A 15,481-nucleotide genomic window follows, 5' to 3' on the forward strand; every position below is an offset into this window, starting at 1 on the left:
GGGAGGAAGGGAGGGAAACCGCCCCGGCCGCCTTTCCCGAGGGCCCCCGCCCTCACCCGGCAGGGCGGGCTGACAGTGGATGCAAGTTCTGCGGCGGGGGTTCCCTCAGCCCCGGGGCAGTGCGGTACCGGGGCTGCCTCGCGGGGCGAGGGCGGCTGCGGATGCTCTGCGGCGCTCCCCTGGCTCCGGGGCTTCCCCTCCGGTCTCGCACTGGTCCCTCACGCCGTGACAAACGACTACATTTCCCAGCACTTCCCTCTTCCAAGCGGGCTCTGCGGGGAGCCTCGCCGGCTCTCGCCATCTCCTTCCCTCGCAGGGGGCTCGGCGCGGCGGGGCGGAGCTCGGCAGCCGCGGCCCCGCAGCCCCCCCCGTGCAGGCGCGGAGCCGGCGGCGCACGGCGGCGGAAGCCGGGGCGGCACACGGTGACGGCGGCGAGCGGGGCGGCGGGCAGCGCCATGCGGGCTGCCGCCTGCCTCCTCTCCCTGGCGCTCTGCGCCCTGCCCGCTGCCCCAGGTGAGTCGCGGCCGCGGGGCAGCGCCGCCGCGCTTGGGGCGGGGGCGGCGGTGGGGAAGGCGGCGGGGCGGGAGGGGGATGCTGCGCCCAGGGCCGCTGCGGAGCCCCGTGGAAACGGAGCCCCCGCTCCAGCCTGCGCGCCGGGGGCGAAGGCGCAGCCGGCTGACGGGTGCCTCTCCCCTGCCCAGGAGGCGCCGGGCCAGCGGCAGCGGGGGCGGCGGGGCGAGAGCCGCTTCGCGGAGCGGCAGAGCATCAGGCCCCTGCGGCTGGTCTCCGGCGGCGGCGGCGAGGGCGGCGGCGGCGGGGTGCGGCGGCCGGCGCTGAGCACGCGGGTGCGGAGCGGCGCGGCGCGGACACAGGTAGGCGCTGGGCGGGGGGGAGGCGAGGGCAGCGCCGGGCACCTGCCGCCGCGGCCTGGCAGCCCCCGCGGGCGCGGGGGGTGAGGGGCCCCTTCCCCACACGCGGCAGAGGCGGCGGTGCGGTGCTTCACCCGGCACCCCTCCCCCGAGTGTGTTTTTACCGCTAAATAATAACGTTTGTGTTAAAGCGTTGCACGGTGAAACGCGCGGCTCGTTTCCCGAAGGACCATCGGGGATGCCCGTCCTGCTGCAGCAGCGCCCAAATGAGTTAACGCGGTCCCCGTGGCTGCTAATGCCCTCCCGCGGCCGTCGGTGGGTGCTCCGGGCGGGCAGAGCCCGGTGCCCGCGGCCGTCGGTGGGTGCTCCGGGCGGGCAGAGCCCGGTGCCCGCGGCTGCCGGTGGGCTCGCGGAGCCACAGAATGAAAGTTGCGGTGCCTTTGCGACAGCTGGAGTTGAAACGCTGCGGCTTAATTTCGGTTTCTGGCTGAAGCGTGGGCAGGGTGGGTTTGTGTTCTGTGGACTCGGATGAGTTTTTAAAAATAGAAATTGGAAGTCGGAAGGGAATTGCTTAAAATACAACATGTGAACTTAACGTTGCAGTTTAACTTCTCTATTACGACCCAGACTGGGATATATTTTCAGACTTCTGTTACGTGAAGACCAATCCCTATAGTTTTTAACAAATAGCTACTCCAATTTCTATTAAAATACAGTGATTTTTACCTTGGTAGCTAAGCATTATATTTGAGGTGATACATGGCTGTTACAACTAAAGGGAAAAACATTGAGTCTATGCTGTTCTAAAAAAAATTTTGTGCATTTGAGGGTAACTGCTGACCTCCAAGATGAGTTGCAGGCCTCCGTTTCCTCCTTTTTCGATTGACTGCTGTCCATTTAAGAAACAAAACAGCTGAAAAAAATTGCATCAAATTTCTTTTTTATAATCCATAAAGTGTAAGTCCTGATGGTTTGCATTCTTTTTTGTGTAGTTAAATTATAAACTGTCTCTTCATAGCGTGTTTGTTTGCTTCTGAATGTAACTTTATGTAAAGATTTTTTCAGATGTGAAGGCCGTGTTTACAGTACAATAAAATAGATTTCTAAAGTAGGTGCTTTGCTTAGAAAAGAAAAATGCTCTCAGCATTTCAGGATTCTCAGAACATGGTTGGACGCTCACTAGTTCAAACACTTTGTGACATGTCCGTTTAAAAAATAGTAATGGTTGTATTTGGGTGTAGTATTAGGGTTCAAATACCAGTCTTGCAGAACAAACCATTAAGTAATGTTTTGTTGTTTTTTTTTTTTTCTGAATGTCTCAACTTTTATTCATCAAATGTTATGTTCTTAAAAAAATTTCAAGTGATACTTATTTAGTTGTTAGTATTAACCTTACTCTAGCCAGAAAAGAAGTAGCACTAGTGGGTCAAAAAAGGTTAAATGCATTTCTTTCACAGCAGTCTCCACCTAAAGTGAGCTTAAATGTGTAAAGTTCTGCCTGCAGCAACAACTTTTCCTCCTGATCAAGAAGTTTCCCTCTGCAGCTTAAAATATCCACGGCTTCTCCCATGGTATCTGATGGTAGTTACTCACTGAAGGATGCAGTAGCTGGCAGTGATTTGGAGGAAGAAAATTATGAAGCGAAAGCAGGCCAGAGTGAGTGGAGCAGCACTGATATCTGTGCTTCACGCACAGGGCACGGGTACATCGTAATTGCAGGGTACTGCATTCCTCACCCAGAGATCTGAGTCAGCTGGGAAGCGATGGACCAGCAGCATGGCTGCCTTTGCTCGACTGAAGTTTTGTAGAAGCTGCGTTTAGGAAGATATTTTTTCAGTAATAAACTGTTGCAACTGAGTAACTTAATATCCTTACTCTTAAAGTCTAGGATCCCATAACAAACCCAACACCGTTACCTCTGCCAGAATGTTTATCGAAGTTATGGGCTAACTGAGTTAACTTTTATGGTTGGTTTTGGGTGGCTGGTAAAGGTCATGTGAAGTATAAAAATATCGAGTACTGGATTCTGCTTACACATGAAGAGACACCCATGCCTGCCCTCAGGAATTACTGATCCAAGATCAGTGGCATATAAAGCGTAGGGGAACAGAGTTGCGCTCTCCATCAATAAAATTTTCATATGTATTAGTTTGTTTTATGATTAAATATGCTGTAACTATCTCCATGCCCTATCATTGCTAGTAGTCTTTGGACAGTTATGTATCAGAGTTAGAAAAAATGGTCTTGAATAGAGATTTCAAACCAAGCTAATGTCCTTGGAGGAGGTTGAAGCATTCAAGAAGAATCTCTGATGTCTGAAGGACAAGCAGCGTGTCTAGAAAAGCAAAGTTACCTGAATGGGATGGTGTAGTCGGAGGACTAGACGATGAGGCTGTAGCTGTTGAATTAACGTAAAACAATGTAATTGTGTTTTGAATTGAATAAAGATAAAAGGAGAGAGAGAAAGATAAGCTGTAGAAAAGGAAGTCCCATTAAATCGGATCGGATCCCTTTAATTCCTGGATAAAAGCTTTAGCTGCAGAAAGGGCAGAAGTCATACAAGAAAGATGCAAGCCTGAGTTTGGAATTGCACAAAGGGTCACGGGAAAGCAGAAGCAAAGCGTGGCCTTTGCAGATCAGGAGTTTCAGAGCAGGCTTGTAATGGAGTTTAGCCAGAGGAGTGGAATATGAGAAAAGGAGGTGAAAGAAGGGAATTGAAGGCAGAAGTGATGGTTGGCAGATTTCTGAAAATCTGTGTTGTTTTTCAGCATTTGTTGAGGTTTTTCTCTAGCAGCCTCCTTTGTTTTGTTTGTTTGTTTTAGGTTTTTTGGGCCATTGCCATAACTCAAGTGACTTATCTACATGCCTGCTTTACTATTAAATGTTAAAGGAAATAGTCTATGTACTCATCCTAGAAACCCAGAATGTAATTGCCTAAGAAACAAAATCAGTGTGCTCACATTTGTAGTTGTCTGAGATTGCTGGACTTCAGAGCACAGCACAGGGAAAATGTTGTAGGCTATTATATATTCATGTCATTAATGTTTCAATGTACAGTGTATGGTGGACATTGGAGAATTCAGGTGACTTTTGGTTTCTGCTTTTAATTCCACCATGGAATAGAGTCACTACCAATATCTATGACATTCCTGTATTTTGATTTCTCTGTTTCCCAAGGGAAAGTGCATAGCACTTAATCTAAAGAGTGATCAAGATAAGATATAGCTGAGAATATGCTAATATTAATACTATCATTAATGCAATCCAGGATCTGAGCAGTGGACACTTAATTTACTGTTGCATAAATAAGCCTATTAGAAGATGAACGTCCTGTATGGCAGGGGTGTTCAGTGAAGGCTAGGCTAAGATTTTTGTGTTTATAGGAAAGAAAGTTCCTACTGTGGACATATATAAGGAACCTTTTAACTCCATGCCCTGAGCCATATTTTGGTACTGTAAGAAGCACATGAGAAATCAGAAGTTTCTTAATACTTTTCTTTAGTCAATACTGTGCGGGCATGTTCTTTAAAACATGGGAGTGTGTAAGCATTCCTCCCCACTGCCTGTATTTGTCCTTCCACCTGTGAAGGAGAGCAAAACAAAGCTCAAAGTATGCCTTTACAAACTTGAGTTTGTACTCTGTGTCAGCACCTGATTTGGAGGACCTTTTTCTTGATAATTTTCAGTGGATCGCTTGTTCTGGTTGTGAAGATGAGATTCATCTTCTAGCTGGAGATTAGGGTACTAGACCTCTACGTGCCTTCACCCAACAGATGCCTTCCCTCATCCCGAAATATAACTTTATAGTGATATTACTCTCAGCTGGAGATTGCCTCTCAACACCAGCAGAGAAGGGTGGCAATTCTCCTTGAGATGAGCACTTTGTGGTCATGCTAATAGGTTTACACACACAATCTGAGGGACAACATTGTTCGTCTTGTGGCTTTCATTGCATTATCCATTTTTGATATATCTAGGTGTTGATATGGAAATTTGGGAGATTTGTTATAGTTTTCAGTGGGAACAAGATCCTGACTCAATGAACCTGCTATGGACATAATAAGTTCACTCATCTCTGCTGGCTGTACAAAACTTTCACGGTACAGCAACTTCTGTTTCTCAACCTGTTTTTCTCTTGCTCATTGCTTGTTGTCATGAAGGTGCACTGGATTCCTTCCGAGTGAGTAAAAGGGCTGACTTGGTCATAGGGAGCCTGGTGTGAAGGGGCTGTAGGACTGTATTGTATCTGGAGATAGAGGTACCTGTGGTTTGTAGTCCAGAGTGACTCAGTAGTTTTCAGTAAAAGTATTTATTTGTCTTCCACAGTCTGCATTTCTGAATTGCTTGTGACCAAATGATACAATTCCATACATTGATTTGGAAGCATGGCTTACAAATTTCTTAAATAACTTCTTATTGCTAATAATCAATTGCAAGGAAGCTCTGCTCTGTCATGCTGAGCTCACATAGCTCTGCTTGCACTTGGAGCTGAAATCTTCATTAGTTATTCAGGTCTTGCCTAGTCTTTGCTATTGGAGTCTATGTCTTGGCCTCTCACTCTAGTCTTTGAACAAGATATCCCTGTTCCTTGCAGGTGCTTCTGAAACTGCCGACTTTGTGTAAAACATTCTCGCTTTCTGTTCTGATGCTGCCAACTTCTGTTGGAATTACAAATCCGCATGCTGGATAGCTCAAACAGTAATTTTTTTTTGTTAAAGAATGAGTTCTGACTGTTGAGGGGCTTATAAAACAGCTCTAGATTTTGGGAGTGATGGATGATGACTGTTGGAAAGGGAAGTGTCATGAGAAATTGCCCAATTTTAAAAATTCTTTCCTGCCCACTTAATCAAATGACTGCTGTCTCTTGGGGAAACTTAGGCACAATTTTCAATCAACCTATCACAAAACCAAAGTGGGAGGAGGCTAAACTGGGACTGAGGCTGTAGGGAGCAATAAGAACAGGCATTTGGTTTACTGCCAGATTTGATTTTCGTCCTGCTTCATTGCCCCTTTTCCCTTTTTTCCTTAAATTTTATAAGGCAAAAGGTGTGCCTTACTTTCCTGTATGTTCAGTAATGCATTTCTACAATATTCATGTAAGGATAAGAAACTTCACCAGTTTAGCAATACTCTATTTTATGAATATGTGCATGACAGTTAAAATGTCAATACTCTTGATGCAGGTCCTGCCTTCCTGAAGAGGGAAAGAAGTGATGAAAGCCAACTTTTCTATAGATTACTGCAAGGGCATTGAGAGTGCCCTTTGATTTCTAACATAGGAGAGACTTTCAGACACATCTTTTGATAAAAAAAAATATATATATATATTCATACCGTGTTTTGGAATTTATAGGCAAAGAATATTAAAATTTCTAATTATCCTTCTTTGCAAGCCCATTTCAAGGTAAGTCTATCCCTACTTGACAATGAGATTTGTTATGATTAATGTAATGTAAATTAATATGCCCCAAAATCATCCAGCAAAGAAACCTCTAGTCGCTGCTACTCCAGAGTTCATGCTGCAAAAATATCATATCAGGACTCAGATTTGAGAGGTGATTAGAAGACATAGGTATATTTGGAAAGCCTATTCTGGGTGAAAGGGCTGCATGTGAAATCTTTGGTTTGTGATACCTTCTCTTGCTGGTGCCATAGCAGAGCTGAAGAGATATTCCAAAAAACTATGGCTTCATCTCATAAACAGGCTTATCTACAGTCATGACGGATCTTAAAGGCTCGGATGTAACAATCCTTATAGAAAGTATTTTGTCAACATTTGTTTGTTGCCATCATCAATGTAATAACTGGCAAGTCTGATAGAGAAGTCCTTTCCAGCTCTGGTAATCAGTATCTACATTCACTCCTGATCTGTGTTGCTGCATCTGAGTGCAGGATCAAACTGAATATTCTTTCTGCTGCTGTTTTACTGAGGATACGTGTTTTGGACCTGTGGTGTGGGTACTGATCTGCTATAATGCATTCATGATGCAGAAGCATGTTGCATTCCAAGTAGTGTCATGATAAATTTCGCAGAGATTTACCCAAATCATGGAGGAACCACCTAGGAATATAACATTTCCTATAAAGCATTTGCCACAAGAGCATTAGGGATGTATGTGTGACACTGTCATAGAATCATAGATTGTTTTGTATTGGAAGGGACCTTAAAGATCATCTAGTTCCAACTCCCCTGCCATGGGCAGGGGACACCTTCCACTACATTGAGTTGCTCAAGCCTCATCCAACCTGGCCTTGATCGCTTCCAGGGATGGGGCAGCCACAACTTCTCTGGGCAAACTGTTCCAGTGCCTCACCACCCTCAGAGTGATGAATTTTTTCCTTAGATCTAATCTAAATCTACCCTCTTAGAGTTCAAAGCCATTGTCCCTTGTCCTATCACTACATGCCCTTGTAAAAGTCCCTCTCCAGCTTTCTAATAGGCCCCTTTTAGGTGCTGGGAGATCACCCTGCAGCCTTCTCTTCTCCAGGCTGAACAACCCCAACTCTCTCAGCCTGTATTCACAGGAGAAGTGCTCCAGCCCCTCGGATCATCTTCATGGCCCTCTTCTGGATCCACTTCAACAGCTCCATGTCCTCTTTCTGTTGAGGACCTCAGAGCTGAATGCAGTACTGCAGGTGGGTCTCATGAGAGCAGAGTAGAGGGGCAGAATCTCTTCCATTGACCTGCTGGCCATGCTTCTTTGGATGCGTTCTGGGATACAGTTGGCTTTCTGGGCTGCAGTGCACATTGCTGGCTCATGTTGAGCTTCTCATCAACCAGTGACCCCAAGACCTTCTCCTCTGGGCTGCTCTTAATCCATTCTCCGCCCAGCCTGTATCTGTGCTTGGAATTACCCTGACTCATGCGCAGGACCTTGCACTTGGCCTTGTTGAACTTCATGAAGTTTGCATGTGCCCACTCCTAAAGCCTGTCAAGGTCCTACTGGATGGCATCCATTCCCTCCAGCGTGTCCACAACACCACACAGCTTGGTTGTCATCAGCAGACTTGCTGAGGGTGCACTTGATCCCACTGTCCATGTCACTGACAAAGATGTTAAACAGCACTGGCCCCAATACAGACCCCTGAGGAACACCATTCGTCACTGGTCTCCACTTGGACATCAAGCTGTTGACCACAACTCTTTGAGTGCGACCATCCAGCTAATTCCTTATCCACTGAGCGTTCCATCCACTGAATCCATGTCTCGCCAATTTAGAGACAAGGATGTCTCTAAACGGGGACAGTGTCAAATGCTTTGCACAAGTCCAGGTAGATGATGTTAGCTGCTCTTCCCTTATCCACCAATGCTGTAACTCCATTAGAGAAGGCCACCAAATTAATCAGGCACGATTTGCCTTTAGTGAAGCCATGTTGGCTGTCACCAATCACCTCCTTGTTTTCCATATGCCTTAGCATAGTTTCCAGGAGGATCTACACCATGATCTTGCTGGGCACAGAGGTGAGATTGACTGGTCTGTAGTTCCCTGGGTCTTCCTTTTTCCCCTTTTTAAAGATGGGAGCTATATTTCCCCTTTTCCAGTCAGTGGAAACTTCACTGGACTGCCATGACTTCTCGAATATGATGGATAATGATTTAGCATCTTCATCTGCCAGTTCCCTCGGGACCCGTGGATACATCTCATCAGGTCCCATGGACTTGTGCACCTTCAGGTTCTTTAGATGGTCTTGAACCTGATCTTCTCGTGCAGTGGGTGATTCTTCATTCTCCCAGTCCCTGCCTTTGCCTTCTGTGACCTGGGCAGTGTGGCTAGAGCTCTTGCCAGTGAAGACTGAGGCAAAAAAATTGTTGAATATCTCAGCCTTCTCCATATCCCAGGTAACTAGGTCTCTTGTTTCGTTTTGGAGAGGGCCCACAATTTTCCTTGGTTCTCCTTTTATCACTGACATACCTATAGAAGCTTTTCTTGTTGCATTTGATGTCCCTGGTCAGATTAAATTCTATCAGGTCCTCTTTGTAGTCTTCTCAATAATTATACCAGTCTTTAAGTGACTCAAGACTAACAACTTTTCTTAGGGCTCTGTTTGTTAAAACATTATTGCAGTTATCCTGTCAAACACTGCTTAAAGGTCAATCGAATTCTGTAAAACCTTCAAAAGCCTGACAATTTTTAGCTCTCTAAATTGTGGGTCCTTCTGGCTAGCACTGTCTCAGTGTTTTTCTCTCTCAAATCAGTTCTGCTGAGGTTTGTGATCCTTCCACTTACTGCGGCTGCCTCCTGCCAGTTTCTCTCCCTTGAGAGGATGGGGATTCTTGTCTTTGGCTCCCATGAGGTTGAGCCAAAGCCACTTCTCCTCCCTGGTAGACTACCCTTCTGCCTCTGGGGAAGAGGCTTACTGGGCTGTTGTCAGATGATGTGATTGCTCGCCCAGGCCCATGTCTGTTCTCCGAGTCTGGATGACTGTGGATGTGGAAGGTGAAGTACTATCAGACGATCAGCCTACCCCTCTTGGACACAGGATTGTGGTGTGTTCTTATGCAATATCTCTTCCTCATTCATCTACTGATGTGTTTCAGTTTTTTGGTCCCGAAATAATCTTTTGACATTATTGTATTTCTAGGAACAGTGTAATTGTTGGCTTCTTGCATGTTAACCATAACTGCTACATTTAACATCTCCAAAAATCACTGAGACTATCATCCTGGCCCTTTTCTCTCTAGTTTTGATTTCTTTGTTTTAAACTACATCGCATTTGCTATGATTGTCTGTGGAAAACTTTCAGATAAGAAAGCCTTCTGAGCCCTTCTAGTCATCTTCTTCCCTTTGGCTTGCCAGTGGCCTCCTGGGTAGTGTATGGATATGCCGTTCTGAGGAGATGTCTTTTGGAGTGTGTAAAGGATCAGAGAGGCCTGTCAGATTGAAGTTTTGCTCTTCATAGCCACAGATGGTCCCTGATAGTACTCCGCTGAAGCCACTGCAGTATTGCATTAATCTGAGGAGGAGAAATCATTGCTGCAGGGATGAACAGTGCAGCAGCAGCTGTGTTGAGCCACAGCCAAGCATAGAACCACGTCTCCCTCCTCAGATGGAGACACTTTCAGTGTAGGGGAGAGCTTTGCACATAGACGATTATGTCTGTGCAAGCTTTTTAATGCTTTAGTGGGATGACTGTGTGAGGAAAGGCTCATATTTTTTCGCAAAAACTTTATTTTGTGAGTGTTGAGCAGCAAAGGTGGCTGAAGAGCTGCATGGGAGTGCTGAGCGCATAGACGGGGTGGATTGTATCAGGCTGTAGTGTGCACTGCCACGATGGGGGTTGGCTGGTTGGGTAAGTTGAAGTGGAAAGCCAATGTGACCTGAAATTACTGACATGATTTTGTAGAAATCAAACAAAGTAGCAAATGATATTGAGCTGTTTATGTTTTCAGTCAATAGGAGTCCAACTTGAAAATTAGGTTCAGTTAAACAAAGTCAAGAAGCATGGCATTGCTACTCTGCATTTGTCATCAGACAGATTCCTCTAGTAATTTGACCACTTCTGTTTTGTCTACCTACACCAAATTCACTCTACAATCTCTCTTTTTTTTTTCTTTTCCAAAATGAATGAATGTTCCCAGACCAGAAGACAGTAGCAATGACCATGCTTTAGAAAAAGCATATTCTAGAATAATATTAATACAAGGTTTAGAAAAAGTTTGTGTGGATAAATGTCTTTTAATGGTGCCTTGATTCTGAAAGTGTGATATATGTGAGCATGGAGGCTACAGCCTTGATTATAGCTCAAAAATTGCCCAGAAGAATAGCAGTATGTAGGAACACAGACTGTTCAGGAATGTCTCCTTAGAGTATTTCAGCCCCTGCAATTCTGTGGGAATGAAGAAACTCCGTCAGCTGTTTCAGAAAATGTATGCTGTGAAAATGTTGATTCATTTTGATCTCCTAGGCTCTATCAAGAGGAAAAGGAGTTTCGAACTGTGCTTTCATACACTTTTCGACTTTAAACAGGACTTTGATACTTGAATGTAGAGGGTGAGTCATATTTAAAATGTCTTATTTATTTGTGGAGTTGATTGAGCAATGTATTGGCAGGCCTAAGAGCCTGCAAGTTTCATCAAGCTCTTCTTAGCCTGTGGTGCTGACAAAATGTTAGTAAACTTTATGCTGTTGCCCGAGCACCATTTATGGGAAAAGTTAGCCATGTTGGTAGGCTCTAGCTATCAAAGAGTGTTTGTTACTTCCAGTGGAAGAGCTAATCTTTTGGTATGTAAGACCAGTTGAAAATGTTTGGAATATGTCATGGCATTGCTGAAAATTGTTTTGCTCACTGATACTCGTTGCATAAAGGACCAAAGTTAGCGTACACTCTTGTTATGTTTGAATGCTTTATTTGTAACGTAAAGGTGGTGTTAGTGGAGGGGTTTTGCAGATTCCTCTTGCAGTGGAACTCTGTAACCTTCGTTTCTGAAGCCTACAAGAGATGCTGAAAATGGGGCCTTTCTCTAAATGTTATTATTCCTTTCAGAGCTTGGAAAACATGCAGCTGAAAATGACCTCAAGGCACCATCTGCGTCGAGAGGGAAACGCCTTCACTCTTCTTGGGTGTTGGATGTGTTGAGCTTTCCTTCTTGCCTAAACGGTGTCCTTGAGACAATAGTCCTTCTACAGCTGAATGACACAGTGGTCCAGATGGGTCCTCCCTGAAGGGCTGCCTGTGGGTGCGCACTTTGCTGTCCTTGTTCTGTGTTCTCTCCCTTGCAGATGCGTTGTGCATTGGTTCTTTTCCTCTCCTGCTGCAGCTGTGCACGAGTAGCCGCTTATTTGCGTTCTGCCTGCTCTAAACTGCCAGGTGTCCTTGGGAGAGAGGGGTCTTTTGTTAAAGAGAGATTTTCCTTGTTTGAGTCCTTTCCCTCTGACCTCGTGTTTAAGGAACTAGGTGCACTGTCTAGTTGCACAGTCAAGTCCTGTAGCATCTAGTGAGGTAGACAGAATGCGTCGCTCTACCCTTGTTGTATCTTAGCCTTGCTCCTCAGTTCTATCTGGCCCTCCAAACCTGCAGTTGGTCTTGGGCGCAATGGAAACTGCGGTGTCCCTGTGTCACAGGGTGAGTCTCTGTTTGCCCAGCTCCCCAGTCTTCATCAAAGTTTTAATATGAATTATGGCAGGAAAGCATTCTGAGCTTCACAAGTTTTCATTCATGACTTTCTTTGATTCCTATTTGTAACCCAGTACTTTATTAATCACCCTTATAATAACCTACTTTATCATACTTTTCCTAGCCATTAGTCTTTGATGAAGAACCTTGTCAAACGTGTTTAAAAACATGAGGTTGAGCAGTCACCAATGTTTCTGGTTTTGCCCCAGTAGTGATATATTTAAGACCTCTTGCACATTAGTTAATGTAAAGGTGCAAGTCCACCTCCTTGCTTCCCTTTCAGAAAAAGGAGGAACAAAAAAGGAGTATGGCTTCCCAAAAGTTCTTGCAGTTCTTCCTTTCACTGGGATATGAAGACTTTCACAACAACAGAAGTTGCAGTAATTGGTCTCATGGGAAATCAAAAGTTATAACTAAAATTTTCTTAAGCTCAAATTAATGTTATCCTTTATACATAAAAGCCCAGCTAATATAAGATCCAGTACCACAGGGTTTTTTTGTTGCTGGAAACGTGTTAGATTGCCTCTTGGGAAGTAGCATCTTGCCCATTCAGTTACTTAAATTTGTCCTTTTAAATCAGTGAGATCAAATGGTAGTTCATGCTGAATTTGGTAGCAGTGACAGCCCGATAGTTTTCCTGTCTTCATTGCTCTGTCATTTAACCTTGGGTGAATTTTTGAGAAAGATGAAGTGGAGGCAAGGAAGGAGAGCAAGAAGAGCAGTTTTCAGGGAAAATAAAAATATTTTTTTTCTTAGTCAGTTTGTTGTAACTGTTTGAAGATGTCCATGGTTTTGGAGTGCTGGGTGGAGGTTTAGGGTGAGATGCGTGAGCAGATGTAGCCAAGTCCAACGGAGCTCTGCATTGCACCTCTGCAGGACCTCAGAAGGGTCTCAGCTGCTTACCCCGGTGTTGGATCTGCGGGAGTCACACCTGCGTAATACATTGCATTGGTTTGTGCTCAGGCCTGCTTTTTCCTGGTGCTGCTTCCCTCATCCATATTTCTGGGGACCCCTTTTACTGTACTGTACTGAGGAAGTTCAAAGAGCCTCTGATTTCAAAACCACAAATAAATAACCAGAATCCCTTCACACAAACCCAGCACATGTTATTATTGAGAAGAATAATTACTGTCGTTTTGGAGGTACAAGTGGTCCTTGCTTCTTACGCTGATTTCATGATACTGTGATGTTCATGTGGAGAGAAAAGCCATTTTAGGTCATGTTTATGTCTTTGTCAAGATTTCGTCTGCTGAGAGCTGGTGAAACCCACCAAGTGAACTGGGCTGTGGCACTGCGCCTCCAGCTGGTGGTGTTAATGATCCCTCTGCCTCGCCCTCATTGACATGGAGAAGAGATATGTGATCCAGGATTCAAAAATGAACACGGACCTCCTAAAGTCTTATTTCTAACTTTTCCTCAGAATAAATGACTTATTTATTAAAAGTACCCCAAAGAGGCAGCTGTAAAAGACTTTTCGTCAAACCATGGTTCTATTCTGCAGTATTTTCATGAAACAACTCCTCTCCCCCTTCCCCTCCCTAAAGAAAGCCGCATAGATATTTAGATTTATGCAATGGATAAAAAGAGAGAGCTTGCATGAAAAATGACAAATAATGGTGATTACTACAGTAAATGAGTGCCTATAACTATTTTGAGAATGCTAGGGAAAGTAAAAAAGAGATTTTTGCAGTTCTTTGATATTCTGTGATATGTGAATCCAGTTCACTGACACTGAACTTTTGATTAAATTAGATATTTGCAAATGGCAATAGAGGGGGCCTGAGGAAATCATGTTGCGTTTATATTTTATTGTGTATTTTCTAAAAAAGATTCTTTGGCTTGGAGATATTTATTTTTATAATTAGAGCTAGACTTATTCCTGAATTTTGTCTCTGACCAAGTTATAATTTTTTTCTTCCCAGTACAAGTAGAAAAGTAAGTTTTGGAACAAGTTTCTTATTTTACATACAGTACCAATATGCTGCATAACTCTGGATTTATTACAACAGAACTGAGGCTGAAAATTGTCCTTTTATAATGTGTACATGTAGTAATAGCACTGTGTTCCTCTACTGTAGCATAAATTTAAATGTAACAATTGTTTTCAAAACCACAGTTAAAATTCTTCTTAGGTAAATGTACATAAAATGTTCAGTATGTTTTTCATTTAATTTCATTATGGTATTTATTTTGATTTTCCATGGACTTATCCGTGTCCTTACTGAACTTGAGAAATAGTCATTTCATACGCACTTTAAAGGGTTGTTAAAAAGCTGAGATTTCTATTCTATTAAATGAAGGAGAGGGAATTAAATTAATGTCTAAGGAATCTGTTATTTTGTAAATGTGAACGACTCCCAGAATGTCTGTTATAAAACCTGATTGTTCTTACAAGCTCTGAAGCGTAGCTTTTAAGTTCTCTCTTGCTATAACATTCTGTATTATTTTCCCTCTTGATTCTCTTGATGCTTTTCTTTCGAGTCTACAAATTTGATAAGAATCTTTTAATTAGAAACCACAATGCTATAAATAGTTGTAAATATAAAATTCTTTACATCAAAGGGCAAGGATATAAATAGGATTTTCTCATATATTTTTTTTTTTAAAGACATTCCTCTCTTTTGATAGAAATTGTTGTTATCTCTTCCAGCAAACTTATTAAAAAGCATCTGAAGTGCTTTATGCAGGATACTTCAGAAGTAAGAAACATGTAATATGAGGAATTCACATTATATCAAAATATGCTTTTAATTCTATTTTTCCTTATTTTAATGAGGAAAATATTAGTCATCATCTTACTGTGCTGCTTTCAACACTCAACTAATTATACACAATGTGAGGAAAATTTCTAAAATACTTCCTTTCAAAATTATTGTCAGTGTGATTGTTAAAGAAAGTGCCTATCTTGTAAATGTTTCACTGGTGGTTAAAATACTTGAAAATCTTCCAAACATATATAAGGTTACCTACAGTACCGTGCAATGAGGCTTGGCATTGATCTGCAGTGAGGTACATTGGTTGTCGTTTGTGTACTTGTATTCCCTTTGCAGATGCTGGTTCTCCAGGGCCAGTTTCTGGAGAAGACTGATCCTCAGCAGAGGTACTGAAGGGCCAGTATCAGAAATCATCATCATTCTGTTGTGCTTCTTTGTAATAATAATTAGTCATACTTGGTACTGACTGCCCATCTCCTCTGTTACTGCAGTGATCCCTGAGGCATGGAGCAGGTGATTTAAAAAATTGGAATTGCATCCCTCTTGGTTTGGCAGGAAGGTTTGCATACCACTTTTGTTTTTCTAGGATTCAAGCTTTTAATATTTGTTTTAAATAAAACAGCTTTGTGCTTAGTGATTTGAAAGAATCCTTTCCACTCCATTTACTTTTGATTCCTTTTAGACATTCACTGAGATGCTTTAAACTTTGCAATTTTTGTCAATAGCTAGGTCTTGCGCAGTTGCGTTAGATGCATGGGATGCTTAGTATTTTCTATAGGGGGG

The 15,481-nt window shown here is 43.5% G+C and overlaps 1 protein-coding gene across 1 annotated transcript in view; it reads left to right on the top strand.

The window, feature by feature from the left end:
* Positions 1-455: 455 nt before the first annotated feature.
* ADAM22 (ADAM metallopeptidase domain 22) overlaps positions 456-15,481 on the top strand; it is a 135,573-nt gene continuing 120,547 nt past the window's right edge. Inside the window, 3 exon segments of the mRNA XM_086615071.1 lie at positions 456-513; positions 702-723; positions 725-872. Of these exon segments, the coding sequence (XP_086471197.1) occupies positions 456-513; positions 702-723; positions 725-872 (228 nt within the window).

The sequence above is a fragment of the Tauraco erythrolophus genome, chromosome 7, assembly GCF_009769465.1.
Source record: "Tauraco erythrolophus isolate bTauEry1 chromosome 7, bTauEry1.pri, whole genome shotgun sequence".
Lineage (NCBI taxonomy): Eukaryota > Metazoa > Chordata > Aves > Musophagiformes > Musophagidae > Tauraco > Tauraco erythrolophus.